General features: G+C 35.0%; 4 protein-coding genes across 8 annotated transcripts in view; 2 read left to right on the top strand and 2 right to left on the bottom strand.

The window, feature by feature from the left end:
- Position 1: 1 nt before the first annotated feature.
- On the bottom strand, positions 2–4,387 carry LOC106176213 (ATP synthase peripheral stalk subunit OSCP, mitochondrial). Its single transcript, XM_013558487.2, has 8 exons — positions 4,295–4,387; positions 3,244–3,291; positions 2,783–2,893; positions 2,509–2,581; positions 2,083–2,142; positions 1,495–1,607; positions 780–866; positions 2–377 (listed from the first exon to the last, which is right to left on the bottom strand). The coding sequence occupies exons 1-8, from the start codon at positions 4,322–4,324 to the stop codon at positions 261–263; spliced, it is 639 nt and encodes a 212-aa protein (XP_013413941.1). The 5' UTR covers positions 4,325–4,387; the 3' UTR covers positions 2–260.
- Positions 4,388–4,565: 178 nt separating this feature from the next.
- Positions 4,566–7,318, top strand: LOC106177210 (small ribosomal subunit protein bS6m). The gene is made up of 3 exons (XM_013559917.2): positions 4,566–4,705; positions 6,309–6,448; positions 6,848–7,318. Exons 1-3 carry the CDS (start codon positions 4,661–4,663, stop codon positions 7,140–7,142), a joined length of 480 nt encoding a protein of 159 aa, XP_013415371.1. The 5' UTR covers positions 4,566–4,660; the 3' UTR covers positions 7,143–7,318.
- A 2,527-nt stretch (positions 7,319–9,845) lies between these two features.
- LOC106177212 (putative ammonium transporter 1) lies at positions 9,846–20,974 on the top strand. Of its 2 annotated transcripts, none has more exons than XM_087009227.1 (13): positions 9,846–10,660; positions 13,836–14,002; positions 14,314–14,403; positions 15,311–15,541; positions 15,781–15,863; positions 16,153–16,287; positions 16,635–16,823; positions 17,024–17,089; positions 17,427–17,565; positions 17,933–18,027; positions 18,204–18,330; positions 18,652–18,762; positions 19,614–20,974. In XM_087009227.1, the coding sequence occupies exons 2-13, from the start codon at positions 13,864–13,866 to the stop codon at positions 19,778–19,780; spliced, it is 1,572 nt and encodes a 523-aa protein (XP_086865353.1). In that variant the 5' UTR covers positions 9,846–10,660; positions 13,836–13,863; the 3' UTR covers positions 19,781–20,974. The 2 variants fall into 2 exon arrangements, with proteins under 2 accessions (XP_086865353.1, XP_013415373.2); XM_013559919.2 differs by lacking the exon at positions 9,846–10,660 and adding an exon at positions 11,862–12,160.
- LOC106177209 (uncharacterized) overlaps positions 20,151–27,949 on the bottom strand; it is a 22,070-nt gene continuing 14,271 nt past the window's right edge. For all 4 annotated transcript variants that reach the window (XM_087009191.1, XM_087009207.1, XM_087009197.1 and 1 more), the window contains 11 exons: positions 26,599–26,727; positions 25,322–25,444; positions 25,026–25,148; positions 24,408–24,530; positions 24,068–24,196; positions 23,509–23,631; positions 23,045–23,176; positions 22,512–22,643; positions 22,064–22,285; positions 21,333–21,623; positions 20,151–20,973 (listed from right to left, as the gene is read on the bottom strand). In XM_087009191.1, the coding sequence (XP_086865317.1) occupies positions 20,966–20,973; positions 21,333–21,623; positions 22,064–22,285; positions 22,512–22,643; positions 23,045–23,176; positions 23,509–23,631; positions 24,068–24,196; positions 24,408–24,530; positions 25,026–25,148; positions 25,322–25,444; positions 26,599–26,727 (1,535 nt within the window). In that variant the 3' untranslated portion in view covers positions 20,151–20,965. The remainder of the gene's footprint in view (positions 20,974–21,332; positions 21,624–22,063; positions 22,286–22,511; positions 22,644–23,044; positions 23,177–23,508; positions 23,632–24,067; positions 24,197–24,407; positions 24,531–25,025; positions 25,149–25,321; positions 25,445–26,598; positions 26,728–27,949) is intronic.

Below are 27,949 nucleotides of genomic sequence, written 5' to 3'. Positions count from 1 at the left end.
ATAATTATTTGATGTGATTTTATTCAAATTTTTACAGCATGTTGATCAAACAAACTGCAACAGTCTGAGAAAATGAACCAGGTCCCTTTCTATACTAGTACACTACTTGGTGAAGTATGATGTTCCACTTCAGAAAAGTATTCTAATGTTTTTTCACTTGGTGCAACACACACTAAGAGTTTATGTATTAAGAATCAATTGATTTTTCAACACAAATAGAAACTGTTATTGTTGAATGTACAAACTTGAATGCTATTCAATCACGCCAATGTCTCCTTCACTAAATCACTGTACATCTTGTATTTGGTAGCCATGGACATGTCTACATGCTTGTCTCCAATGCTAACAGTCATCCCTCCAATTAACTCTGGGTCAACCTTAAACAAAAGATCAAGTGTAAAACTATCAGTTACTATCTCAAAAATAGAAAAGAAAAATAGTTATAATAATTGGTAATGCTTAATTTCAGGTAAATGACCCCTGGCAAGAAATGCAAGTGCAACATTGAAAATGATAAATTGATACTAAGGGGTCAAACAAAGGATATAGCTCATACTTGAACTTAGTCTGTATGTGGGGTGAAATTGTTCCCATCAACAATATCTATGGTCACATTGGAATCCACAGTTTTCTTTGGCATTCAACTTAACATCCCATGAAGTACAATATACTTCATAGGGCAAGATTATTGAATGCATACGTATTAAATGCAATAAAATACAAATTTAGATAACATTTTCTACAAAAATCACCAATTTTTACTCATGAAGTTTACCTACCTGTAATTCTAGATTGAGAACCTGATTTTTGGTCAAAAACATTTGCAGTGCAGCCTTGACATCCTTTAATTGTCTATCATCTAATTTCTGAAAAAAATAATACAAACAGGGGCTAACAAAAGTAAATTATGTTTTGAAGTACTTAAATATTTCAACATCACTGTATAATAACTGGCAGCAGTTTAGAACTTCCTTCATGTTCTCCTAATGTCCTTTCTATCATTAAACCAGAATTTACAGTAGCTGGGAGCTTTATCAAACCCATATTATTATTATTATTATTAGGTATAGGCTTGTAGCTGCTAACAATTGCTGTTGCATTTTCTTTTTTCCATGCAGAAAAAAAAAAAAAACTTTGAGCATGGTCATTTCAAAAATGCTACTTACACAAATTCTATAACTATCAAAATTTTCAATTGGAAGTTACCTATTTTGTTAAAAGCTCTCTTATTCCCAAACATTATGATTTAAATATTGTAAAAGAAAACATTAAAATTTGAAATCACATACATGATAGACGATTATGTTGGTTGATAACGGAATTTGTTTCAAAAATAGTACAATATACAAGGCAATACTGTGCTTTGAACATATTAAGCTAAAGCTGACATTATGTATAAACAGATAACTAAATTAAAAATCAAAATCTGGGCTATGAAGTACTTCACAACCAGCATTCTCCTTATGCCCTTAATGATATAATTCAATACCATACCTGTGCTGTTGTGACCTTGCACATCACTTCTCCCTTTTCTGCACTTGTGATTTTCAAAAAGGCTTCAACTATTCCAGTTGTTTCTGCCAACCTTCCATTTTCTCCTAGTGTCTCTAAATAATGAAGACAAGAAATATGCATAAGTAATATTATAGTATGAGAAAATTTAATCGAAAAAAAAAAAAAACTCTCTGGCAATCGTGTTTGAAAATGGGTAAATTTAACACTTAAAAAAAGTTTTATTAACAAACAAAACTGACACTTATAGGTCGCCAAACAGCACATGTATTAGAAGGAAACAATCTTAAATTCATATTGTACTTTATCCATTGTCAGTATGTGCAAATTGAGCACTAGCCATATTTTCCATTGAAAAAATGGAAAAAAAGCATAGTTATTTCCCAAAAATGACTTATTAATTAAATGCAAGAAAAAATAAAAATTTAACCCCCCCCCCCAAGGTAAGTTGAGATTCTTTGCAATTATAAACATATGCATATATTTTTCATTCTTTGATGGTGGACAAATTCTTAGGCAATTATTCATCGATAAATCCTTTCATCTTATAATAAAAATTTAATGACTTACCAAAGAAATTTACAGAAATGTCTGTAAATCCCTGTTTCTTTAGGAGGGCACTTAATGACTCTAAAAATGAAAAAAATTATTATAGTAAAGGTAGTTTGACTAAAGTGTAGACTTGGTTTCTAAAATAAAGGACAAAACATTCTTTTGTAATGTTGTGAGCTTTATCAAATCCACACCACTGTCAAGATTGGACTTGTAGCTGCACACAATTTCTCTTGCATTCACTTTTTCCAAGCAATAAAATGATATTTTACGCATGGTCGTTTCTGGAATGCTCAACAAGAAATCACTTTTTTACCACAGTTCTTTTTGTTCCTTAGATTTAGTAGAAGAAACAAATTGAGCACAATTCTTTTATGTGAGCAGTGTATTAATTTTTTTATTCTTAAATGAATAAAAGAAATGCAGAGAAAAAAATGCCCTTACCCGTTTTAGCAGACCTCTTTAGTAAAGGGCTATGCAAAAACTCAGCAAATTTGGTATCTGACTTTATTAATTTCTGTAAAAAAAATTTATATATACTAATTTAAAAAATAATTACATTATTAAATATGACAAAAATTTAGTTTATTGCCACTTATGATCTACACAAATAGAAAAAATCCATACATAATAATAATAATAATAAGTATCACAAAGATAATCCTAAAGGGTTTCCATTTTTTTTACTCATAAGACCTGATGGATAACGTCTACCTACCTGAACTGTCTGCATGTCCTTGTCAACTGCATCCAACTTCTTCTGCTTCACAGCAGCTGAGTACAAAGCATGTGCATAACGTCCTTCTATACCAAACACTTGAATTGGAGCCTAGAGGGAGAAATGCTCATTTTAAAAAATATATAAAATGAAAATAAAAGAATATCAGCTACAAAGTTAAAGTCATAATAACTCTTCGTTTTGGCCAAAAATTGGATTTTCCTGGAGTAAACGACAATTTTCCCATACTTACCAATAGTCAACGACCCCATTCCTGCATTCAAAATTAGTCCAGGGTTTTTTTCCTAAACGTTTGGTTTTTTGTTAAAATCTCTTAAGAGAAATAAATTGATATTCAATGTGCAGCTTGCTAAAAAGTGTCAAAGTGGCTATTTATACTTGTTTAATTATTCATCAGCATTAACACTTATTTAGGCAAGGGGTAACTGATACAAAATTACCTGTACAATCTCCCCATTCCTGGCTGCCGATGTGCTGAATTGCCGTACCTAGAACAAAAGTTTCATGAAGTAAATGCTAGCTTAAAGATGCAAACAAAGTCAATTTTTTGTCACAAAAACCAACCAAATGCCAGCATATAGTTTCAAGTAGTATAACTAAGAGAATTACCAAAAGGCATTGTTTAATTTTACCCGAAAATGATGTTTGAACAGATTTTTCTGCTGGCATTCTAAGCTGTATGTCAATGGGGCAGGAAAGTAGGTCACGGAAGTAGGTTAAATTTACAACCAAAAATTTTAAGAAAGGAGCAGTCTAAAGGTCTTTTATGGCTGATCGAGTGAGCTATTCAGTTTATCCCTTGGCATGTCGAATTTATTTGAGTCATATAAGAATCTAGTAGAAGTGGTTTACATGTGTTACTGGGAATCCACGCTCCACCGATGCTCGGTTCGTATGTACCTTTAATTATGTGGTTCAACTGTGAAATTTTGACAATGACATGCCTCTACTAACTAAGAACAAGAAAAAAACATATACAGGGTGTACATTTTAAGCGGCTTTATATAAGCACTCATTACTGATTGAAACACTCCATGGCTCAATGTTCTAATTTTTCTTATTCTTCAATGATCAAAGACTACCTTTCAAACCAAAACTCGAAGAGGGCAAAAATTATACGCACCTTACATTGCAATGTATATGAAATTGTAAAAATCAGGACAGAAATGAACCAATGCCACATGGCAGATAATTTGAAATAAAAGTTGCCCACTGACTACTCGAACATGCGTAAATGAACAGTTGTCAGATAAGACTAAATGCATACAATGTTTTCATGTACACAGTGATCAATTTCACTAAGTAAATTAAGTTTTATCTCGAGTCTTCAAATTTGGTTCTAGACTAACCCAGCCCTACCTACTGTAAAAATAAAAATGTCACAACTAAAACGGTTGTTTTTATAAATTTAAAGGACTTCCATAGCAACTGACACATTCAACTGTAAAATCACAACGCTTAAACAAGAAATTACTTATATTTCGCACTTACAGCAGCAGCAGCAAACCTAAAAGAAGCCATCTTGCACCGGCGACCGAATGCCCGGATGAAAAGGAGAATAAGATATATACAAGAATGGAAAAGTATGTTAAATTATTCACAAACAATAATCATTACTCATTGCTCATCACACATTACACTTGATGTAATTTATTTGAATGTACCAAAGCTATTGTTCATTACATATTTGATGGTTTTGGTTATTTGATGATTTTCAAAACGATTTTTGATTATTTTATTCCACTTATTTATAGCCCACGCTTATTTTTGACGCAAACACACTTGTTTCCGCTTGGTGAGAAGTAATGCAGTAGTTTCAGGTTTTGTCGGAGTGCAAGTGCAGCTAGTCAATTCAAAATGCCTCAATACGAGATTGCTATGATAATTCGCCCTGCGACCAAGGTAGCGTACATTCACATAAGTCAAGGCCCGTACACGTTAACTGATTGATGTATGGTCACCTGGAGGTGGTGGAGGGTTATTACAAGTTACTCTAGACTACTGTACTAGTACATTGTACATGTAACTAGCGTGCACACGATTTCCCCTAGAGCTAGGGTGTGACTGAAATGCGCAATACACTGCAATACAGTGTACATCAAATGCATTTCAGTCACACCGCTAGAGCTAGACTTGAAATTTAATACACAGATAACCACATATCTGGGTATGAATAAACCGTTAAAAATTTTAATCTATCTCATTCAGAAAAAAAATTATTCAAGTTTAAGTGACACCATGTTTGTCATTTTTTAAAGACGCCACTTTAATAGTTATTCAAAAGCTGCCCCATTTGATTTTCGCATCCTAAATACATGTACATGTAATATCATAGAAATTTGAAATTAAGCATATGAAAAGAAGAGGAGCTAGGCATAAACACCCAATTAAAATTTTGATTTTAGGATTTTCCCAGGCAGAGTTTTGTGTTTGTGAAGTAGGCAGAGTGATAGAATTTTGGTCAAAACAGTACCCAAGAGGAGGTACCAGCGGGCCTGCCTAAATTGCGCAATACGCCGCAATACAGCGCAACACAGTGCAATGCACTTGAAAAAATGAGTCCAGTCACAATAAACACGGGAAACAGTCATTCCAAACAAAATAGGCTGATATAAGAGCGAAATATATTACTAAATAATAAACAGCCTTGATAAAACTTAACAAATTGGCACATTTTGTTTATCATCGGGTCAGTCGCCATGTTGGCTAGTGGCTCTTCTTGGCCGGTAATATTGTCAAGAAGAGCCACAAGCTAACATGTCTGCCGACCCGACGATATTTAAAGTAGCGCCGATGTGTTAGTAATATTATATCAATGATATCAATAATCTAATCAATTTTTTTTGCTTTTATATCACCTTATTTTGTTGAGAATGACCGTTTTCTGTGTTTGCTTGTGACTGGACTCGTTATTTCAAGTGTATTGCGCTGTATTGTGGCGTATTGCACAATTTAGGCAGACAGGGTACCAGCTGTTCTCAATAGTGATTTTACATAAGGTTGTTCCTGGTGCAGTACTTGAGACATGACAGGCAGTGTAACAACAGGTTGAAATCTGATACTCAGGGGAACAGTTTTTATGGAGGTTTGCAAAACGGTACAACTACCACCACCAACTTTCACCTATGCTTCCTAATGTGATACATTTTATTTGCCCAATGACAATCAAAAGTACCAAAGCCTATATTTATCGTTATACTGTTGAAATAGAAGCAAGGCTTTTCCCAGCGAACCGTCCAGTTGTAGTTTGGATGGCCACCGGCATCACCAGATGGCCGATATTTTCAAAGACTGCTTATTTTTTTTTAATAATGATGGCTTGTACTCCCTGAATTTTTGCCTGTACCCCCAATCCTGGGAAAAGCCGTGAAAGAAAGTGATAAAACACATTTGGCCTATCATTTGCAATTTTGTTTTTATTTCAGAAAATTATTTTCATAAAAGCAAATACTCTTGACTATATGTGGTTCAGTGTTGCATGATTCTATGTATCCATCCATTCTAGACCCAAATGGCTGAATGTATCAAAAGATATGCTGAAGCTGTGTTCAAGAATGGAGGGTTAATTAAAAGATTTGAAAATCTTGGACAGAGACCATTGCCATACACAATGAAATATAGAGGAGAACCAGTTCAAAAGGGAAAGTATGTAAAATTGTATCCTGTTTATTTATATATATATATATATATATATATATATATATATATATATATAATTTAATCACAGATGTGAAAGGGTTCCCTTTCCTTTCATAGCATTAAGTAGTAATGCTACTAGTATAAACAAGCTGAGACATAGCAGCCTAATTAATTTCATAACTTGTTGTCCCTATCCACTGTGATTATCCAAATTTATAATCAGTCAAAAGCTATAAACAAAGCACAGTAGATGATAAGTGTTTCACAATTTATAGTGTTTATTTATTATTATTGTTATTATTTTATAATTTAACTAAGCCACCAACAATCTTTTAAAGTTATCACTATTGCCATTGTTCTCACATATTTGCATATGTATGTATCAAGCATTTTGTCTCTTTCCAGCTATTTTGTTATGTACTTTGATCTACCTGGGGCTAACATTATTTCATTTAAACGAGACACTAAAGGTGATCAAGATATCATTCGTAGGAGCATTCTAAGGAGTGAACAAGAACGTCTTCGACCATGTGAAGTTGGAGAATGTTATTTCGATGACATGAATAATGACAAGATTTTAAACAATGTCTTGAAATTTGGAACTTTTACAAAGAGAACTCATGATTTTGACATGGCCACACGTGGCATACGCATGCTGCAGCAACAAGCTAACATCAAGAAAAAACATGAAGAGGAATGACAAAACAGCTCAGGGATTTGAGGAAAAATCAAGCTTATCAGATGAGGATATATGTAAAATAAGGATATATGCCACCTGAAGCTTTTTGTATCATTGAAGACTTAATTTCACTGTCAAAGACATATTAGGAGAATGAAGTCTTTTTTTATGTCAAAATAAAACAAGTTTTGAAATAATTTGACAATATTAGTTAAATTTACTGTTACTGTTACTGTTAAATTTACAATATTAGTTAAATTTACCATTTACTATAATTTAAACTGAATTTGTAAAACAAATATAGAAATATAAAAATACCATGCATGGAGATTCATTTACTCGGGACCAATGTTTTTAAAATTAACTGGGGCACTGTTTAAAGAAGAGCAATATTTTTAAATGGCCAGGTTATTGTATGAAGGATGGAAATCGTCTGAAATTTATTGCTGAACCTCAAGCATGTTGCCTTAGCAATGTAAAATTGACACGCAAAACATGATGAATTTGTGCTGTCGTGCAATAGACTGTTATTCCATAGAATCTAAGAAAAAATGACAAATATATCCATGGGTTAAGTCACACCTGGCTGTCACCTTGATTGGTAACTGAATCTAAAAAAACATATTAAACTACTTTGGAATACCACATAGTAGTCTACCATGATGCAAAAATAATAATATTAATAATAATAAAATAAAATATAAATCGGTTTAGCGTTTTTAATGAATTTCATGAAATCACCATATGTCGTAGAGCATGGCGACCTTATGAAATTCATTAAAATACAACTCTTCATATTAGATCTATATTTCACAATAAATACATTGTAAACTACTCCTAGAAATATAATTTATTCTATTTTCCACAAAAATGGCAGTTTAAGCATTTATTCTGGAATCTGTGCTTGTCATCGGACCACTGACCACCATAGAAGGCGATACTCTGTAATAATATCTTAAGAGATAATTACAAAAAATCAAACTTTTTAGAAAAAAAAATGGGGACTAACTTTAAATGTAGAAATGGATTCGTTAACCATTGGTAAGTATGGGAAAATTGGTCGGTTTTGTCTCTATGGTAGAGCAGTGTGATATTCTGAAATCGTTTTCTGTAGATTTTAGGTTCAGTAATCGATCAAGGTGAGAGCTGAGCGTGGGTAAATTCTGTCACCTTTTAATCGTTACCGCACTGCAATAATAAATCTGCCATTATTTTTACTCTGTGCTCCTCATAAATCCCATGAAATACTCACTTGATAGGGGTTATTTCGGATGACTCCAAGTCGTTTCTAACAAAGGTAGAATTTCCTTATTTTGCAGGTGTTCACAACAAGTGATGATTTTGATAGCTATTAATCCATCAGTTTCTTTGTCTCTTACCAGTCTTGGATTTCACATTCCTACATACAGACAATATGTATGTCTGTATATATTTTGGTCCGTGCCTGGCCGTGTCGTCGTTAATTGTCGCATGTGTCGTCTCACGCCTGTTCTTTGCCCCATAACTGCCAAACCATATTTTTGTTTCACTTCGAATGTACTGAGTGGTTGTTCTGGTTAAAAGGCCAGTCAGTTTCTTTAGAAAATAAACATTGCTTAATTTTGATATATATATATATTTTTTTCTTTAGAAAATAAACGGATTAATTTTGATATACATATATATATTTTGTTCTCTCCAAATTTGCTGAGTGACTTTGGTAAAAAGGTTCCTTTCGAAAATGAGAATGATCGGATTATTTTTTGCTTAAGTTATTGTTTACTGGAACTAAAAAAAAACTGTAAAATTGAGCAATGGGAATAACTTTTTAAGTATGTAAATTTTCCAGCTTTGCTGTCTTGTTCTATTTATTTCTCACATGAAAAGTTGACCCACATGAAGAACACCAAAATGTTTTTTGACGGCCATAATTATATAACTTACTCCTTTATCTTCCGAGGCGGAACTAGTCTTAACACGCCGTATTTGTCGCAGCTCATGTCACCAACACTTTCATGCCTCTGACGTAACTGAAAGGCAGGGGCAGCTAGAGCTGAATTTCGTCAGGCATGTGGTCGGAACGTGTCATCATTGTAACACAGATAATGCAGAAGGATGCATGCACATTTGAGGCGTGGTGTTAAGTGTCAATATCAAGTTGTTCTGTAGATTAAAACATGAGGCTGGAATGCCTACATAAGATCTGATATCTCAGGCATTTACTAGTAAACCTGAGGCTTACGAAATTTCACATTTTATTCATTTATAGGCCTTATTTTTTTAAGCTATCCACAAAGTGACGACCGAATGTGCTACTATTTGATAGGCGGCTGGATTTTAAAAAAGTATTATAAAATGCACACTCTTGATTAAAAAGGTTGTGACACCTCCACTTCCATGTGTTTTTGTTAACAAATGATCACATCACATCTGCAATCCGTTGTAATTAGTACTTTCATTCCAGGTACCAATTCTCAAAGAATATACATGTATAGTGCATAAAAATCCAGTGTAGATATTCATATTTTCACCATTTGTTAATGTTTAAAACATGCACCCCCTCAAAGCTGAGGTTCCAGATTGATTTCCTCAGTTCAAACAAGAAAGGTTAAAAAATTGAAAAAAAAAAAAAAAAACAAAAACACCGTCAAATGTCACCATATTTATACACAATAGCATCAGAACGTGCTTTTTAAATGTTACATGTCTAAGAATTAAGTGTGTGTGCGTCTAACGGGTGCTGTAAAGTGTGGCATGCTTTCAACAAGGGTTGCAAGTCTGTTCTGTGGAATATTGTGCAATTTCCTTTAAGAGCTTGACGGAGTTGGACCAGTTCATTGGAAGGTTCATTATCTTCTGCAAAGCACATTCCAATTCATTTCACTGGAGCCAAATAGGGTTAGAATCGGGCTCAAATTATTTGTTCCTTCCTCAGAACGTTTCTTCAACACATGACTGACCAGATGTGAAATGTGAGCAAATGCGTTGTTATGACAAAACATAAAATGTGAAGACTCTTCGGTCAGTGGCCCCAGAGGCACCGAAACCTGACAAATTATCACTTGCATTAAGTTGTCAGTTGTCTTTGCTGACTAATCAACGGATAGTTTTTTTTTATTTTTTATTATTTTATTTTTTTTTATATACCCCAGACTACCCCCGTAGATTTGTTTGAGAATGCTTCTTGGAATAATGTGTGCATCCTTTGTATCTGTTTCCTTTGAGCAGCACACTAAGATGCTGGGTCAGTCCCTATTTGGGGAGCATTCTATGCCCATAGTTTTAGTAAACTGTTCTTTCTGGAGCATTAATGGAACCCTTTACTATGGTATTCTCAACAGTCATCGCACTATAATGGCAAGAGGAGACTTCACTGGTAACTACAACCTTCATCGTGTCGGCCCCCTAGCTCACAGTGAGAGATTGGTTGGAGAAACGCAATCTGCTGTGGATGGATCAACCGTTTTGAACCCTGATACTAACCCCTTTGAGTACCTGTGGGGTGAATTGTGATGTGCAGAGGGAATCAACCCCCTAACAAACTGACGAAATATTGGCCGGTAAATATCAGTTAATTTTCTATAGCTATCGACAAAAGAAACTCTGTTGGTCATTTCAAACACGTAGCTAATTAAACTGTTCAACACACACATATGAATCTTCTTTATATTCATTGTCATATAACTTGAGTCTTTCATTTTGATATATGTACTAAATAACCTTTACAACCCTCATTTAATCTATATTTGTACCTGAATTGTATGTCCAACAAAGGGTTAAGTGGACATGTTTATAACAGTGATATCAAGCATAGGCGTAACCGAGGTTGAGTTCAGCTTTACCAATTCTTTTCTGATTTTCATGCCACACTGAAACTTTTCTAAACGTTACCCATACCTTGACAGTAATGTAGTTAAGATTTTAATAACCATGTCTGATAGCCGTGCTTACTAAGTAATACTAAAATGGCAACATAAATGTATATTATTTAGATGTTATTATTTACTTAATGTAATGATCTGCATGAGGCTTCAGCACGTTTTTAACTTAAAAGGATAACAACTCTTCACTCTGGCTGGAAAAGTGCCATAAAACGGATTCTCCCAACAAAGGTAAACGGCAATTTCCTCAAACCTATCAATGGTTAATGAATCCTTTCCGACATTCAAAGATAGCCCTTTTTTAAGTACGTTTATTATTATAATCATCTCTATATATATTAGTAGATGCTTTATGTTCCTTTTCACCGATCATTTTTGCTGTAAGATAACTGAAATATGTCAGAAATTCAAAACAGGTGTGTGTGTGTGTGTGTGTGTGTGTGTGTGTGTGTGTGTTTCACATTTACAAAAATACTAGAGGCTATACGAAGCTTGCATTCCCAATCCTATTCGTAAAATATTTGGAAAATGATACTCTTTTCATTCGATCAGAAATGAGTGAAACCTGGAAAGGAAATATGATAAAATATCTTAGGGACTGTTCATATAAACCCATCGTACTGGCTGGATCGATCCAACTCCGTGAGAGATTCCCCCGAAGTGTAAACACTGTAATTGGTTAAAATGTCTCACCCGCCTCCTTGATTTACTAGGGAGTAATTAACTAATTAACTAGCTACTCAAGGAGGCGTGGCAGACAATTAAGCTGATTATGCTGAATGCACTTTAGTCAGAATCCCCCGAAGAGTTGGATCGATCCAGCTGGTGCGATTTTTGAATCTGAACGCTGTCCTAAATTATAACGTCTACTGATTTGGCATTGGACCAACTTGGAGAAAACGTGCGGTTGAAAGCGCACTAAGAAAAGATTAAAACTTGCACGCTATATATAATTCGTGGACCGAGGCCGGCTGTTAAGAATCTATGCAGTGTCCCTCGTATATATAGCACACTTTCCATTGGATGTGGTGGTGTGAAAAGGAAGTTGCTCGACTGATGCGAATACATGTATCAAATGTTGTCATAAATGGTCGTTGTTGTACCAAGAAAAAAGAAAATATTGCAGAATTTTTATCGTGCTGCACGCTTTGGACGATTTGAAAGTATTTAATTTACATTGTAAGTATAAGTAAATGCTTATTTCTTCTTCAAATGCGATTGGTAGAAAAAGTGATAAGTATTCCGGGAGAGTACACAACAAAGTGCGCATTTGATGTTTTACTTTTAAATGGATTTATTAGATATAACATAAGGCAACGGATGTGACACAGCTGATACTTGAAATATTTTTTTTACATATAGTTATTTAATTAATGGGTCTTAAGATCATATCGTGTATGTTATATAAAATTATTATAAAGTCCAGATTTTACTCTTGTTGAGTCCTGATCAACATTGGCCATAAAGTGGCCAGCTCGTCCGTGACGTTAAATTATCCAAATGTATTGCGGGATACACGGCGACGGGTACGGGGAGACCCCCTTGTGTTGGGTGAACGAATTCCGTATGTGACCCGAACGTTCTGTCTCAGACAAATCTCTAAGGCTTATTAAATAATACGGCCTTGAACAATATTTTGTTTCAAAACTGAGTTATTTAACTCTTTTCGTTTTACATACCTTCACTATAATATTTTCAAACATGGAAAAAGTATGGTGTTACGAAAGAAAAACGAAGGCGCACGTGGCTCGACTGCGCAGAAAAGATCGTCTCAAAAATGTCATTTTTATCGTGATAACGTAATCTGGCCATCTTCTAGACATGAATTGTTGCATATACAAAAGAATCATATCAGGTTTTACGTGCCTGTGAGCATAATCGTAAAGCAGACATCGTCCAATCCATCTATAATATCGTGGCACTCTGTGAGGGCTTAAATATTCAAAACAGAAGGAGCTATTATCGCTCTCAAGGGACCATAACGCATTTCATGTTTTGGTGCCTTAATTTTCTGCAAATAACATGTTTACTCCACCTTTATCATCTATTCTTAAAAGTACACAAGCAAAATGTAAACAATTTTAATTGTTTTTCTTGGTGAATTCTGCTCCCATTAAGCAAAGGCATGTTGTGATTCATCTAGATCAATTTTTTAAATTAAGAGTTAATTTCTGTTGTAGACTTACATTTAGTCGGCTAAAGAACTTTATAACGACTTTAGGATGATTGTTCTGTATGCAAGTTATATGTGGTTGTGCATTGAAACGCTCTAGGCAAAAATATTCCCGGACAAGCGGGTAGTACCGGATGGTGCTCCGTGAAGTTACAGTGAAACCAATGGCGAAAACCGATGTACCAAAAGGCACTCCAAAACTGGATCGAACCATCTCCTGTCAAGATCTACTTAACTGTCCAATAAATACCCCTGAAAAAAATCCACACATTTACACCTGACCATCACTGGGAAACGCCACATATGCACACTCATCTGCAAAAAGCAGACCGTTCCACTGAGATATAAAATGAATACCGCAACTTTCGTCTAAACGTCGGAATCTCAATGGTAAATTTTGCTTACTATTAAGTGGTCGCCCATTTCATGCCATGTTTTTAGTTTAAAATTACTTTTAACGGCACATAAATGAGAAGGTGGAAGAGAATGTACATGACGCCGTATGTGATTTATGTATGCGGTCTAGATGACTATATTGATGTACAGTACTACAGCCCTACACATCTTTGACCGGCATGTGAAACGACCTGACAGTGTAACCGCCTGTGACTTGCATATAAGCAACATACTGAGTGGTTATCCTGACCTAGGAAATTATAGGCATATTATTTTGTTTTTCAGGACTTGGGCTTTAGACTGTCTTTCTGAAATGGCGGACCCATTAGATCAGCTTGAGTTCAACCTTACAGAACTTTTGAGAGATTACAAAGACACCAAAGAGGTCTTGAGAGCACTTCAAGCTTCGGTTGATGTCTTCTTTCTTTTCACTATGTCTATCATAATTTTCTGTAAGTATAGGACAAAAGACCAACCTAATATCCTTTTCAGTTTTGAAAATACTTTTGTATTTTAAAAATAACTCTTGAACAAAAATACATAAATAGACAAACAGCATATAGCATCCATGCCATATTGTTGATAATTAAAAAGTTTAAAAAAAAAAAGGACCCACGTATTCATCAAGCTTTCTTTGAAAACGTTATGAGGATAACTCAAAATATTGATAAGAGTTTTGCTACTAGATATTGAGTATGATAAATATAGTTGTTCTTCATTGTGATCAGTCTTTTTTAATTGATTATTTAACTGCCATTTCCAGTCATGCAGGCAGGGTTTGCCTTACTGGAGTGCGGAGCAGTAAGAAGCAAGAACACCACCAACATTCTCATCAAGAACATGCTTGATGCTTGTACGTACTCCAGTCACATGCGTTAAAGAATCGGTTTAAGCATACTATCCCAGTAGACAGTCAGCATTGCAATGCATTTTTTCTTATTCTCACTGAAAAACTTAACTTAAGGCGTCTGCGAAAAACAGTCCTCATTTCAACTTGATCATGGACAACACGTTGATGTTATGAACGACTTTATGCAACTTACGCCATTTTCAAATTCTTAAAACTTTTATTTAAGAGGAACATCCCGAAATTCGAGATCTCTAATAGTGGCGATAATCCACAACACCCACTTTAAGATACATGTATTTCAGTTAAAACGTCCATATGAGAGTAGTTCATAGTCTATATTAATCAATTTCAACTTTTGTTTTACTTTTTGGGTCACCTTAAAAATAAACAAACACCAGCGCCGTAAATAACGTGTCACTGAGGTGCATCAAGATATTGAAAAGCACCGGACAAAGATCCCAAGACCTCATGTAGCCTCTCTTCTATAATGTAAATTTTGCGTGTACTGCATGCAAATGCTGAACCGTACTTTGTTAATGTATTATTAGTATTAGTTCACATTGCTTAAATTCTACATAGTTTGCTTGGCTTTTAATGATGTCTACAAATTTAATTAACCCACGTCAGTGACATAAAAATAGGGTTCGTTGTTGAAATGCCTGAATTATTATTATTATTATTATTATTATTATTATTATTATTATTATGTTTTTGTTCACAAAATCGACAAATCTAATTTACCCAAGTCAGTGACATAAAATAGGGCTCGTTGTTGAGATGCATGAATTATTATTATTATTTTTTATTTTTGTTAACAATAAAGGATCAGTAAATCGATCTCTAGACGCAGCGCTTTGATAAATTCTCATACCAACGGAGGAATTTTACAAAACATTGCACCATATTTTAGATATATCAGGAATAGCTTACTGGGGATTTGGATACGCGCTTGCGTTTGGTGAGCCGGACAACGCATTTCTAGGATGGCGCTACTGGTTCAGCGAGGGCATCCCTGACGAAAAACTAAGTCACTGGTTCTTCCACTTTGTGTTCGCAGCCACCGCTGCCACCATTGTGTCAGGAGCTATGGCAGAGAGATGTGAATTTATAGCTTACTTCTTCTATAGCTCCATGATTACAGGTAATTTGCATACGAATATCCATAAGCATATTATTTATGTAAGTCTATCTACATAAAAAGCAAAAATGTCTGTATGCCGGACAACTACACTTCATTTTTAATTTATAAATTTTGTTTGGTTTAATTTATACAAGTAACATATTGGCTTTTGTCACCAGGAGATGGTGTAAACGGAGCAAAAATTGACCAAATTTCCATTGTTCCATTGTAAAATGTACCATATAAATATTCTAACTTAGGATTTGTCTATCCGATTGTAACCCACTGGGCGTGGTCAGAGAAGGGTTGGCTGGCAGTTGGCTTTGGCGGCGTGGGGTATCAGGTAAAAATAGGTCGGAAAAATGTTGGTCACTTACATTTGACCATATTCATGTTAAGCAATGCCAAACATTCAATTTTTTTTCTTTTATTTCATTAGAAAATATATAACATATTTATATCTTATATAAAATCTTTATATTTATGATATTGTATCTTATTTATTTTTTATTTTATATTTTTATTGTATTATTATTTTCAGCAATTGCAAACGATGTTTATGTTTTACTTGTATGTAATTATTGAAGGTATAACAGATGCTTTGTTTTCATGAAAAATTTTGATGTTTTCAGGACTTTGCAGGAAGCGGCGTAGTCCATCTACTGGGTGGGACTGCAGCGTTAGTTGGGGCAGCGTTTCTTGGTGCTCGCATTGGTAGATTTGATGATGACGGGACACCGAAACCTATCTCCGGACATAATGTGCCTGTAAATTCATTTTTGAGTTCCTTCTAATTTTTTTTCTTATGGTGATTTGTGAGGGTTTGCTGAATTTAAGAGCTCATTTATTATTTCAAAATCCTTTTCAGTAATTCACTTGTAAAATGTGTACAACCTGTTCGTTTATCCTACTCAGTAGGACCACAGATTAGTTCAAGCTAAGGCACTTAAGTTTTTTTCGAGTTTTTGAAGTGATTCACTGAGATGCAAAGTTGATTTATCTTAAGCTGATACATGTACCTGATACATGTACCACCCAATGGTTTGATTTTTTCGTTTAAATTATCCTTCATCCTCACTTAATGTAGTACACACTATATCTTCTTTCTTCTAAGTTGGCTGCGTTAGGTGGATTCATCTTGATGTTCGGATTTTTCGCTTTCAACGGAGGTTCGCAGGCCTCAGTCTCCAAGTCAGGCGACGGTTTAGCTATATCCCACGCCATGATGAACACCATCATCAGTGCCAGCTTTGCTGCCTTCACCGCACTGTTGGCTAAAAAATTTGGTCCTGCTGTATACTATGTAAGTGTATGGTCAATGTGTTGGTTTTGTAATTTCTGCCGTAAGAATAATAATTTATATATATATATATATATAAAACGAAAAAACAAACCACCATTCAATTAATGTTGAAACTATTTACTGATGCAGATATTCATTACAGGTGAAATTTAAATATTTGTATGAAATCATCTCTGTTCATTAAATTGTTTTTTTTTCAGTGTGATCGCCATAGCACTGACGACTGGAAGTTATTGAGCACGATTAACGGTGCTCTAACCGGAATGGTAATTAAGGGGCACAACCAAGAGGAGATAAATAGAACTAAACTATATTAGATTGTTTAAAGATGCAATTTTTTTAAAAAAGCAGATAGTGACATTTGTATATTAAATAGATTATACTTCAGGTGATTATATGCTAAAAGGGTTTCCTAAAATTATCATTTTTCTTCGCTTTTACTAAATATGTGATTCTGATGATTATTTGCGGTGTACAAGACGAAGTCGACTATAAGATACACGTGTTACTTCTTTTTAATTTCCCAAAGCTGATTAATTATAATAATAATTATAGTTTTTACATTCCTCATTGTTCAGCTCTAAATGCACAGTATGTCTCTAGGTTGCCGTTTGCGCTGGCTGTAACGTGATGGAGCCGTGGGCAGCTTGTGTGTTGGGTCTGATCTCCGGCATCACGTACCTGCTCTGGAGCTGGGGTGTGGAGAAAATGAAAATTGACGACCCCTTAGACGCCGTAGCAGGTATTCGGTTGTGAAAAAATTAAACGCAACTTGAAGAAACCGACATGTTATGTTATGTTTAAATAATTCAAATGCGTCACGTTTATATTTCAGACAAATTATAGACAAAACCAAGGATCAGTTTCCTCAAATTTTTTTGGACTTAGCCTAGACTACTTAACTAAGCTAGCCGACAACGCAAAGAAGATTTTGCGATATACTGTAGATTTCTAGGAGCGAACTATTAGCTTACTGATCAGCAGAGCTGTCCCCACAGCGTAAAAATCATTGTCTTGACAAGCACGTTTTGCTGAAGGGGCGCTACAAAACATGGTTGGCACAAGGCCTGTTTATTTAACTGATTTAAATACACGTTCTTTGTTTTCAGTACACGGTGGCGGTGGGCTCTGTGGTCTTCTTCTGGCTCCTATACTGAAAATAGACGGGATAATCTACAACCCTAGCAACACCGACGCTTGGTTGGTAAGTTCAAGTGATGAGACGAGTGATGTTTTCTCGTTCTTTGCAAGTTTGGGTTCGGGATGCTGATTTGTAAAACACTTATGTAACTCTGTAGCTTGTAAATGGATATTATCTGACTGCTCTTCACCGTGCTCCTTGGTGTACTTTTATTTCAACAAATGTATTTCATATTTTAGGGTTTTGGCGTAAATATGCTTGGCGCTGTTGCGATCATTTTCTGGACAGCAGCCATCAGTGCGATCATTTTTGGATCCTTAAAGGCATTTAAGCTGTTAAGAGTCGAACAAGAACTCGAAATTAGAGGTAAACTTGCTCTTAAATAACGGTGTATTTAAATGTTTGTATGTGTGTACTTATATACTATACAGTCCATAAATATGTGAGTTATAGTAACTTATGTAAATCGTAGCTGAAGATAGTTTCGTCTTTTTCACTGTTCTTTTTAATTGAAAAATATTTACAGTTGAGGTAACTATGAAAAAAATTATGCCCTGGCCCTGATGCGTATGGCTTTTTCGGTTGTATATAGCTTTCGATTGAATGTGTTAAAAGAGTAACAATATTTAGTAATACTAGACAAGACGGCATCCAATACACAGTCACGGTTTACACTGTATCTTTCAGGACTGGATGTCCCCAAGCACGGTGAACCTGCCTACCCGTCTGAGGCCTGGGGAGACGGCTGGAGCGCTGGCCACATTAACGCTAAAGGGAAAAACCGGATGAACAGTTCAGGTATACTCTCTATCTGAAATATATACCGAACAATAACGCAGATTGTGAGATTAAGTACATATTTGATCATATATTCTGATGTTATCATTATCATGCTTTACTTTTTTATTTTCATTTATTTACTCTTTTTTTTGGTGGTGGTGGTGGGGGGGGGAGAGGATGAGGATAGGTATTTAGATTTTCATCAGATGATTTTACATATCATAAACAGGTATACCTGCAGATTCATAAAAATGTGATAACTTGATTTTGACTGGAAGGTTTACAGGTCTTGATCGAGCTTTCCTGTATTCCCGTGAGGACCAAAGTCAAATTTACATCAATACAAACCACTGTTCACCAATCTTTTTTTATAAATAGACTCTTCCTTTTATTTTTTCATCTATTTTTAAAGTATGGAGCCCTGTAATAGTTTCAATTTCTGAATATTCAAAGTATAAGTAGGATATTTTTAAAACATAATGATGGTGATAAAGCCATTAAACGTTATATGCAGCTGCATATGTTGTGCACTCTCATCAAATAATTGGTTGTTAATTTTTTAGACTGTTAAAATAACGCTACTTCTATCAGCTTTGTCATAACTATGCCTGTCCATTTCACAAGTGAACTGGCTTGTTAGATCAATTGTGTTTTAAGACCGGGTGTGGTTCTTTGCCAGATTTCCCTTTGCGTAACGATTTACAAGCAGCTTTAAGTTTACCGAAAAAATATTACGTGATAATTTCGGGCTACTTATCTCTCATAAGTTAGAGTAAAACGAAGAAATCATAAGCATGCACTTCGATTGTTAATGAATTAAATGTATCATCTAATTGCACTAAATAGAGAATTGTGATCATTATTTGTAGGTGGTCTGGAAACCTTCGTCCTTCCTGTGGTATTGCCAGGGCAAGAGGGTGATGATAAAAGCGGGACTAGGAAAGATAGTCAGGTTAACTTTAACTTGGAAAACAGCGACACAGATGGTTACAGCAATGAAGCATTTTCGGAGAAAGGGGAAAGCACCAAATTTTGATATGCCTTTTCTGAGCGTAATTACATGCATGGCGCAAATCGACACTGAAATATATATTTTTTTAATTAACTGAAATGTTTATTGCATCGGCGACAGTCCAACTTGGAAAACTATAGAAAGAGTCACATTATGAAGATATGGGGTAGTGGTAGTGCATAATTATGGCGTGGTTTGCTACACCTCTAGCCGCCGGTGAACTGCTTTTGTTATTTTTCCTTATTCCTTATTTTATATAAACTAAAACATAATTATAGAACTGCTCAAAGTAGATAAGTATATTCTCTATGTACATTATCAGGTAATTTAACTTTCAGAGAGTGTTTTTTTCCTCTGTTTTTTTTTTTTTTTTTTTTTTTTTTTTTTTTGTAAATATATACTGCTCGTGGGGTTTCAATACACTAGTAGTGGTACTAAGCGTCAATTTAATTGCAGTAATAGGTTATCAGTAGTCTTAACTTTTACTACACCATTAAACGTTATTTTGTACTTGCTTTCTCTTACTGATCACAATAATGAATGCCTTCACCCGGGCACTAACTTACGTTGAACATAAATGTTTTGAGTCCTTTTGTCTCCTGGCGTCTTTATGTTTTTCCCTTGAAATTATTTATCTATAGTACCCTAAAATACCAATTAAAAATGCACAAAACAACTAAAGTGTAAGATGGGCACCATGTGAACTGTAACAGGGGGAATTTTAACATGATGTAAAATGCAATATATGTACATGTATAATAGCAAAAATAATTATAATTTGTAATATTTTGGCTATAACCGTCTAGTAAACGGCTGAGTAAATACAATTTGTTGGTGTTATTTCTTTCAACGGATTATTTTCATTGTTCAAAAGAAAGGTGTAAGTAAGCATTAAATACGAAAAAATAGGATTCAATCAACCTTGGTGAATCCTTCAATCAACCTTGGTGAATAGAAATATTCAACACATCAGTTATTTTGGCTGCATTTATTTTACGGGTAAAGTTCGCACATGTATGCCAGTAAATTGATGAAATCAAAGATCCACCTCTGTTGGAGGCATTTTCTCCATACCAGAAGTTACAACAGATTCAAGAGTCTACACAAGCGCTCTCCCATTTCAATGTGACTACTGCGGGGTTACTTGACACTTCATCTGTATGTACCTGTCTGGAGGACGTGGCGAACATTTGGTGACACTTAAGGTTTCTAAAGACCTGTAAATAAAATACTGATCACTATTACATTTACTCAGACAAGCGGAGTTGTCGAAATATTAAGTCTAGATGAAAGTGCCGATGGGCAAATCACTTAATTAGTGCTTATGAGAAATTCACTCAAATGTAAATAAACGACTTTTTTACTTTGAAAAAAGCGCAGTGACAAGGTCTCACTCTCTAAATCACTGATTAATTATTTTGGTTGTCTTGTGACTCAACTAAACTTTAGACTGTGATATCAAAGTTTCAATTATAGGCAAGCAGGTTACAGACCGCTTCACTGTATAGAATGTTGTATTTTCGAATGGAAAATTAATTAACAATGAAATTAATAAAATTCAGAATATCTAACTCACCAAAAAGTGCTCTTATAACTTGAAAAAAGAATCCAATGTTAGAAAGTGGTGCTGCATCAGCTGATGGACACGTGGTCAACCGGTAAAGTGTCGTCCCAGCTTGTGGGAACGTCTGTCCACATGCTGTGTTTACAGGGTGAAGAACACAAGCGTTTTGGTTGTCAAAGGAAAGCGCCCCGCAACTCGTGGTCAGGAGACATATGATTAAACAGCTCTCAAAAGATACACCATTCAGCGGGAAACCACCAAAGATGTTCTGGTCCGCGAGACTTGAGTTTATGAAGATGAATGCTATGTATAAAACGATACAGAAAAATGCTTTCAGGTTGGTTACGCCATTTCCTGGCTGTCTAACTAGATTATTCAATGATGAGCTGACTATGTTCGAAACGTGCGAAACATGGGAACATGGAAGCACTGGCATATTTTCATTTAAACTAAATACCTTTTACCAAATAATGTGTAAAATTCGATAAGAAATACTGTTATTTTTCATTTACACAAATGACATTTACTTAAGCAGTATACATTGGCACTAGCGTGAACCAAAAAGGTTCAATTAATACAATGCTCACCACTTCAGTTCAACTGCTCAGAACAATTGGCTCATTTAAGGTAAAAAAGTAAGCTTCTGCTTGGTTTGAAAAGTTACATGTAATCAAAGATGTAATAAAGGTAAATGTAGCGACGCAAAAGGGGGTTACTTTAATGTAGAAATATAATGTTATTACCAGTGCAAGTTCTCCCATCGGGGTTCAGGGAGAAGCCAGCAAGGCAAGTGCACCGCGGTATCCCGCCGTTGTTTCTACATGTCTGTTGGCAACCCCCGTTGTTTATCAGGCAAGGGTTTTGTGCCTGGTTGTTTCCCGGAGGTGTGTTTGATGCCGGAGGTAGATTGCTACTTGGCAACAGGTTGGTTGTTGCTGGCTGAGCAGTTGTGGGAGGTATATTGGCTGAAAAATATTCTTTTATTTTAGTTTCAATATAATTCAATCAAAATACTTAGATTATAATACTGATTTAATAAACTGCACCAATACAAGCAAAAATCGCTTGTTTGGAACATTTTTGGAACATTTCGCAGCCTACATGAATTCTGACACTGATACACGAAGCTCACGGAAGGAAAGGTATATAATGAATAATAAATTCGTATCTTGCACATGTATAACGACCTACCAACACAAGTCACTCCGTTATTGTTTGAGGTAAATCCAACATTACATGAGCACAGGGCTGTTCCCCCATTGTTCATACAAATCTGTTGGCAGCCGCCATTTCCAATTAGACAAGGATTTGGTGGTTGATCCACTGAAAGGAAATTATCAAACGTAATTCTTTTCATAAAAACAGATACGTTTGAAGTGACCATAAGATATTACATCTTTAAAATTGCATTTCCATACAATGGCTAGTTTTAAATTTATCTAATCCAGTAATAGCTATGGTAGTTGGTTAACAGTTGGCCTTGGGGTCAATTGAATATATACAAATTAAACGCTTTTTACGGCGATTCAAGCCAGAAGCACTGCAGGAGAGTAGGTCTAATGTTTGAAGTGATAAACCATAATCAGACTTCAGAGTTCAAATATTTTAACAGTACGTGATTTCTAGTTTCTAAATCTATCTAAATAATTACAAAATTCACATAATTACTGCGACAGCCGATAATCAGTTACCATTGGGCTTTAGAAACGTAAGTTTTAACCTACCAGTACAAGTCATCCCGTTGCTATCCAAGGTAAAACCAGCATTACATGAACACTGGGCTGAGCCTCCATTGTTCGTACAAATCTGTTGACAACCGCCATTGTTAGTCAGGCACGGGTTGGGTGGCTGAGTAGCTTGAATTATAAGCCCATAACCATATTAAGAAGTAAGACCAAGGAGGTCGAACAAATTGGTAAGACAATATTTCTTTTAATAACAGTCAATGTATTGTTTGGTCACCTAAGAGACGAATACCTGTGTGTCGTTGCACATGGAAATCTTTAAACCATTAAATTATGTCTTTGTGTTTTAATTGGAATGATCTTTTAATCAAATTGAAAATTATGTATGTCTTTAGCTTCAACCGATATGTTATGTAGAGTTTTGCCAAACTTACAGACATCTCTTTATCTTTCCAACACTTTAGAGCTTATGTAGAATAAATCCAAATTTGTATTTTTTTTACCTGAGCATGTCCTTCCATTGGAGTCCAGACTGAATCCAGTGTCACATGAACAGCTGAAAGATCCGGGATTGTTGGTACATCTTTGGCTACAGCCGCCATTATTCACAGAACATTCGTTTATATCTGTGAAATAGCAAATAACTTAAGAAAACACGAAAAAACTGTTTATGATGTACCCTTGCATGAACTCCCTTTCTACGATTTTTGTCCATATGAATAATGTTTTGATAAATTTCAATTCAAAAACAGGTGAAACAATTTGTTCGGACATACCTAGCCTTTAGTTTCTATTTCATTGTATTATTGCAAATCTACCATACCATATCGTTTCACTAGGGGCGTTAATAGCCGCCAGACCGATAGCTATGCACCAAGAGATCTATCAACTCAACAAAAAAATATAATATTTATAACTCCACAATTAAGAGTACCTTAGGGCTTCTTGGCACATTTGAAAGGACAATGGTTTCAATTCTATTTTTTAAATTGATTCAAACCAATTACAAACTAAGGCAAACGTTCGTTAAAATTGACTGATATATATATACATGTATCATACCTGCACAGGCTCTCCTGTTTATAAGCACGAAGCCGGACCGACAGGAACATAGGAAAGATCCTACTGTATTAGTGCATAATTGTTCACAACCTCCATTAGAATTCAAACATTCATCTACATCTGTGACATCTTAAAGACAAAAAGGGGCCTGTTAAACATCCTCATGTACAAAACTATATTTTTCATTTAGCAGGTATAAGATAATAGAAACAAACCTACATAACATATTCTATATCGGTAAAACTTAAAATGTAAACATTTTAACAGTCGACTCAATGACTAATAATCTTGACATTAAAACAGCTAGTCTGTGCTCGAACAATGTGAGCAATGGGCATACCAACACAAGACCTCAAGTCTGCTGCAAGGGCAAACCCAGGATTACAAGAACACACGAAAGTACCAACAGTATTCGTGCAAATCTGATCACACCCGCCGTTAGCTGTATCACATTCATTCACATCTGAAGGTATAAAAAATGATATTTTTATCTGCACAGCAGCCTCTTTGCAACCCCACAAACGAAATATATGCAAAATTGTTGGTTAATAGTAACTTTTGCTGACACATCACATCATCATACTCGTCATATTTGTTGAATGATGAGTCTTATTGAATATTTGATATATATTTTTTTTATCCCTAAGGCCATAACATTTAATACAAGCAACAATTTCTTACTTTGTTATTATTGTTGAAATGATTAGGATAGTGGGGTTATATAATAAAAGCGGTCTTGTTTGGCCGAATCTCGAACATCGATATTCTTTGTTGCCTTTTTTCTTGTTATGAATGGAACTATGAAAGTACACTGGGATGGAGGAGACATCAATGGACTGCTGTGAATTCTCATGTTAAACTGATCAAATATCACTCTACGCTTTTAAAATGAACATTCATTAACGTTGCTTGCATCTTCTTACCATAACAAACACATAAAAGTAAGACATATATTTACCATCACATGCCAACATATCCGCAGCCAGTTTAAACCCGGTATTACAAGAACATGTAAATGATCCTGTCGTGTTTGTACAGACCTGAGCGCAACCACCATTGCTTATGGCGCATTCGTTATTATCTGAAAATAACACAATCTCGAACTGTATAGTATATTTTGAATGGTCTGAAAGAGTTAACAGAAGAAGACTTTTTAAGAAAGAATGCTTATACGATATAATGCTTCTTTTTATCAAATATTTTGAGTATGTTTAAATACTTTACGTGATTTTTTAACATATGCAGTATATTTACCATTACATCCCATCATATCCGCCGCCAGTGTGAACCCGGTATTACAGGAACACGTAAATGATCCCGGCGTGTTGGTACAAACCTGAGCGCAACCACCATTGCTTATGGCACATTCGTTTTTATCTGAAAATAACATAATTTCGTACTGTGAAGCAAGTTTTGAATTTGAAAGTAGAAGTTCCTCTTTCTCTTCCATTATAGCCAGAACGCTCATACCTTATGGTGTTCCTATTAGTCTGTTAATTTATTTTTATTTTATTTATTTATTTTTGCAAAATTATTAAACACATTTCAAGTGGATACGGAAGCGTCAGCAAAAATTTAATTTCATTGCGTTAAAACTTTGCACTATTGTACAATTAAGCGAATTGCAGGGTATCCATTATAAAAAACACTGGTCCAAAGTAGTGATGTTGGATTTCAGTGCTGAGTAGTCGCATGGTGTACACGTGCACTTCTTCCAGATAGCAGCAGTCTCTAGCCGGTTGGGAATAATTTTTTGCTTAAAGCAATAATAACTCTTCCTTTGAGATTCAAAATTCCGCATGAAATACATTGTAAACAACGCATGGAAATATATTCTATTGTATTTTACCACTAAAACGGCCGTTATTGTAGTAAAACTAAAATCTGTGCTTGTCAATAGGGCTTTCGAAGCTTTCATCAAGGCATTCGTTGCTAATGACGTAATGGTGTCACGCGGATTCTCGCGTTCATTCGAGACCAAAATAACATATGGCGCCAAACGCATTAATGCGGACGCAGACGTAAGTTGCGAGTTTTTGTACAGTGCGTCGGATAACAAAAAGCCCAGAACGGCACACATTGTGGATATTAATGTATTTTTAACAAAAAGACGAATATATCTCATGAATCTTATATAGTGTTGTTGTTGTCTGCTTTTCCCGCGGTTTTAAGTAGGTCAACAGTGACTATGCGATGTCAGAGAGAGCTCCGTCAGTTAAAATCTCTTAAGAGATTTTAACAAAAAACCGTACGTTTAGGAAAAAAACCCTGGATTAACTTTGAATGCAGGAATGGGGTCGCTGACCATTGGTAAGTACGGGAAAATTGCCGTTTACTCCAGGAAAATCCAATTTTTGGCCAAAATGAAGAGTTATTATGACTTTAAGCATTTTGCCTTGATCTTTACACATGGATGAAGAAAAGCTATCGACTGACATCGATAATTTATGAGAAAATACACAGTAAGTGGAATTCCGTGTAAAGGGTAATTTTGGAGTTAATTAGGTTCGCCTTATTAACATGGTATTTACCATTACAATCCATCGCATTGGCAGCCAGCATAAACCCGGGGTTACAGGAACACGTAAAGGAGGCCGCTGTATCAGTGCAAACCTGGGCGCAACCACCATTGCTTGTAGCACACTCGTTCACGGCAGAAACTGGACAAAAAAAGATTTCATGACCGGTTTTTATATCTAATGGTGCAGAATACAGCGGGGAACGAGAGGGCAAAGTCGGATGTTTTGAGTTGAAACTAGACAAGAAATCTGTCAAATATACAGACACCAAACAGAAAAAACATTGTATTAATATTTACAAAAAACATTAATACAAGTAAATGTTTTCATCTCCACAAGTTCCTTTGGTTTGCTGCCATGAGTACACACAACTATGTCAGCACCATTTAAATATTTTGAGTTGTTATCAACTGACAACCACAGCTGATTTAACACTGGCAATATTCCGTATATCTCTTAAATTAAAATTATGTAGTTTTAATAATACCTCATTAAGTATGAAAAGATATAACCTACCTCAACTTTCAGACATAACAATTATTACTAAATTACTAAGTAAAGTAAAACAAATGGTTTCGCAGTTACTTTAGCTAAGGTGGACAACAGATGTGTTGGACAGTGATAACTTGGACAGGCGTAAGGATCAAAATATATAGATACATAAAGTCACTGTTTATAAACATTTACAAACATAACACAAATAAATATAAGGAAACAAATTCAGTGGCATCTAGGCAAGATAGATGACAAAGGAGTGTAAAAAAATCGGAGTTTTTTAAAACAATAACAGGTACGGTCTGTATAAAAGAAATGTTTCCCGTCTTTTTTCTGAGCAGCCAACACAGAGTAAATAGTTTATATTACCAACTGTACACAGCGGTTCTTCCAACAAAGTCTATATTCGTTATTACTAGACCATGAGCAACCTTACATAAGCTTATATAGCTTATTAGAAAATAAATTTTATTATACCGCTAGGCCTCATCTGTCTCGTAACTTTAAACTAAGTGAGTAAACCATTGTTGTCTATCAACATACATGCATGCACTGAGCATATTTCTAATTTCATAAATTCACAAAAATTACAATACATAGAAAACAATATTATATCACAGACAAACACGTTTGAATTTGTAGATGATTTTGATACACATACACCAATTAAACTTCATTTTTGTTCCATTCGCTTGACACATACAGTATAGGTATATAAAAATCAAGTTAAGCTCTTGGTCTACATTAGTCTTTTTAAATATACATTGTTATACAAAAATTTTATTAACTACTACTAAGGTCCATCACATTTCAAGAAATTTGCTGCACTTAAAAGTCAGTCCGCCTACGATCACCCCCCAAAGTTTGT

The sequence above is a fragment of the Lingula anatina genome, chromosome 1, assembly GCF_051362555.1.
Source record: "Lingula anatina isolate TDL-2025a chromosome 1, LinAna3.0, whole genome shotgun sequence".
Classification (NCBI taxonomy): Eukaryota; Metazoa; Brachiopoda; class Lingulata; order Lingulida; family Lingulidae; genus Lingula; species Lingula anatina.
This window is presented reverse-complemented; position numbering and strand designations above follow the sequence as displayed.

Bases quoted from the DNA above. Each gene is read 5' to 3' on its own strand.
- LOC106176213 (XM_013558487.2), bottom strand. From the start codon at position 4,324: ATGGCTTCTTTTAGGTTTGCTGCTGCTGCT. The intron at 2,143-2,508 runs GTAAGGGCATTT...TTTCATTTTTAG, and splicing joins AAAGAGGTCTGCTAAAACGG to AGTCATTAAGTGCCCTCCTA. The intron at 867-1,494 runs GTATGGTATTGA...TATTTTTTTCAG, and splicing joins GCAAGGTCACAACAGCACAG to AAATTAGATGATAGACAATT.
- LOC106177212 (XM_087009227.1), top strand. From the start codon at position 13,864: ATGGCGGACCCATTAGATCAGCTTGAGTTCAACCTTACAGAACTTTTG. The intron at 18,028-18,203 runs GTAAGTTCAAGT...TTCATATTTTAG, and splicing joins GCAACACCGACGCTTGGTTG to GGTTTTGGCGTAAATATGCT. The intron at 18,331-18,651 runs GTAAACTTGCTC...TGTATCTTTCAG, and splicing joins ACAAGAACTCGAAATTAGAG to GACTGGATGTCCCCAAGCAC.
- LOC106177210 (XM_013559917.2), top strand. From the start codon at position 4,661: ATGCCTCAATACGAGATTGCTATGATAATTCGCCCTGCGACCAAG. The intron at 4,706-6,308 runs GTAGCGTACATT...CATCCATTCTAG, and splicing joins TAATTCGCCCTGCGACCAAG to ACCCAAATGGCTGAATGTAT. The intron at 6,449-6,847 runs GTATGTAAAATT...GTCTCTTTCCAG, and splicing joins GAACCAGTTCAAAAGGGAAA to CTATTTTGTTATGTACTTTG.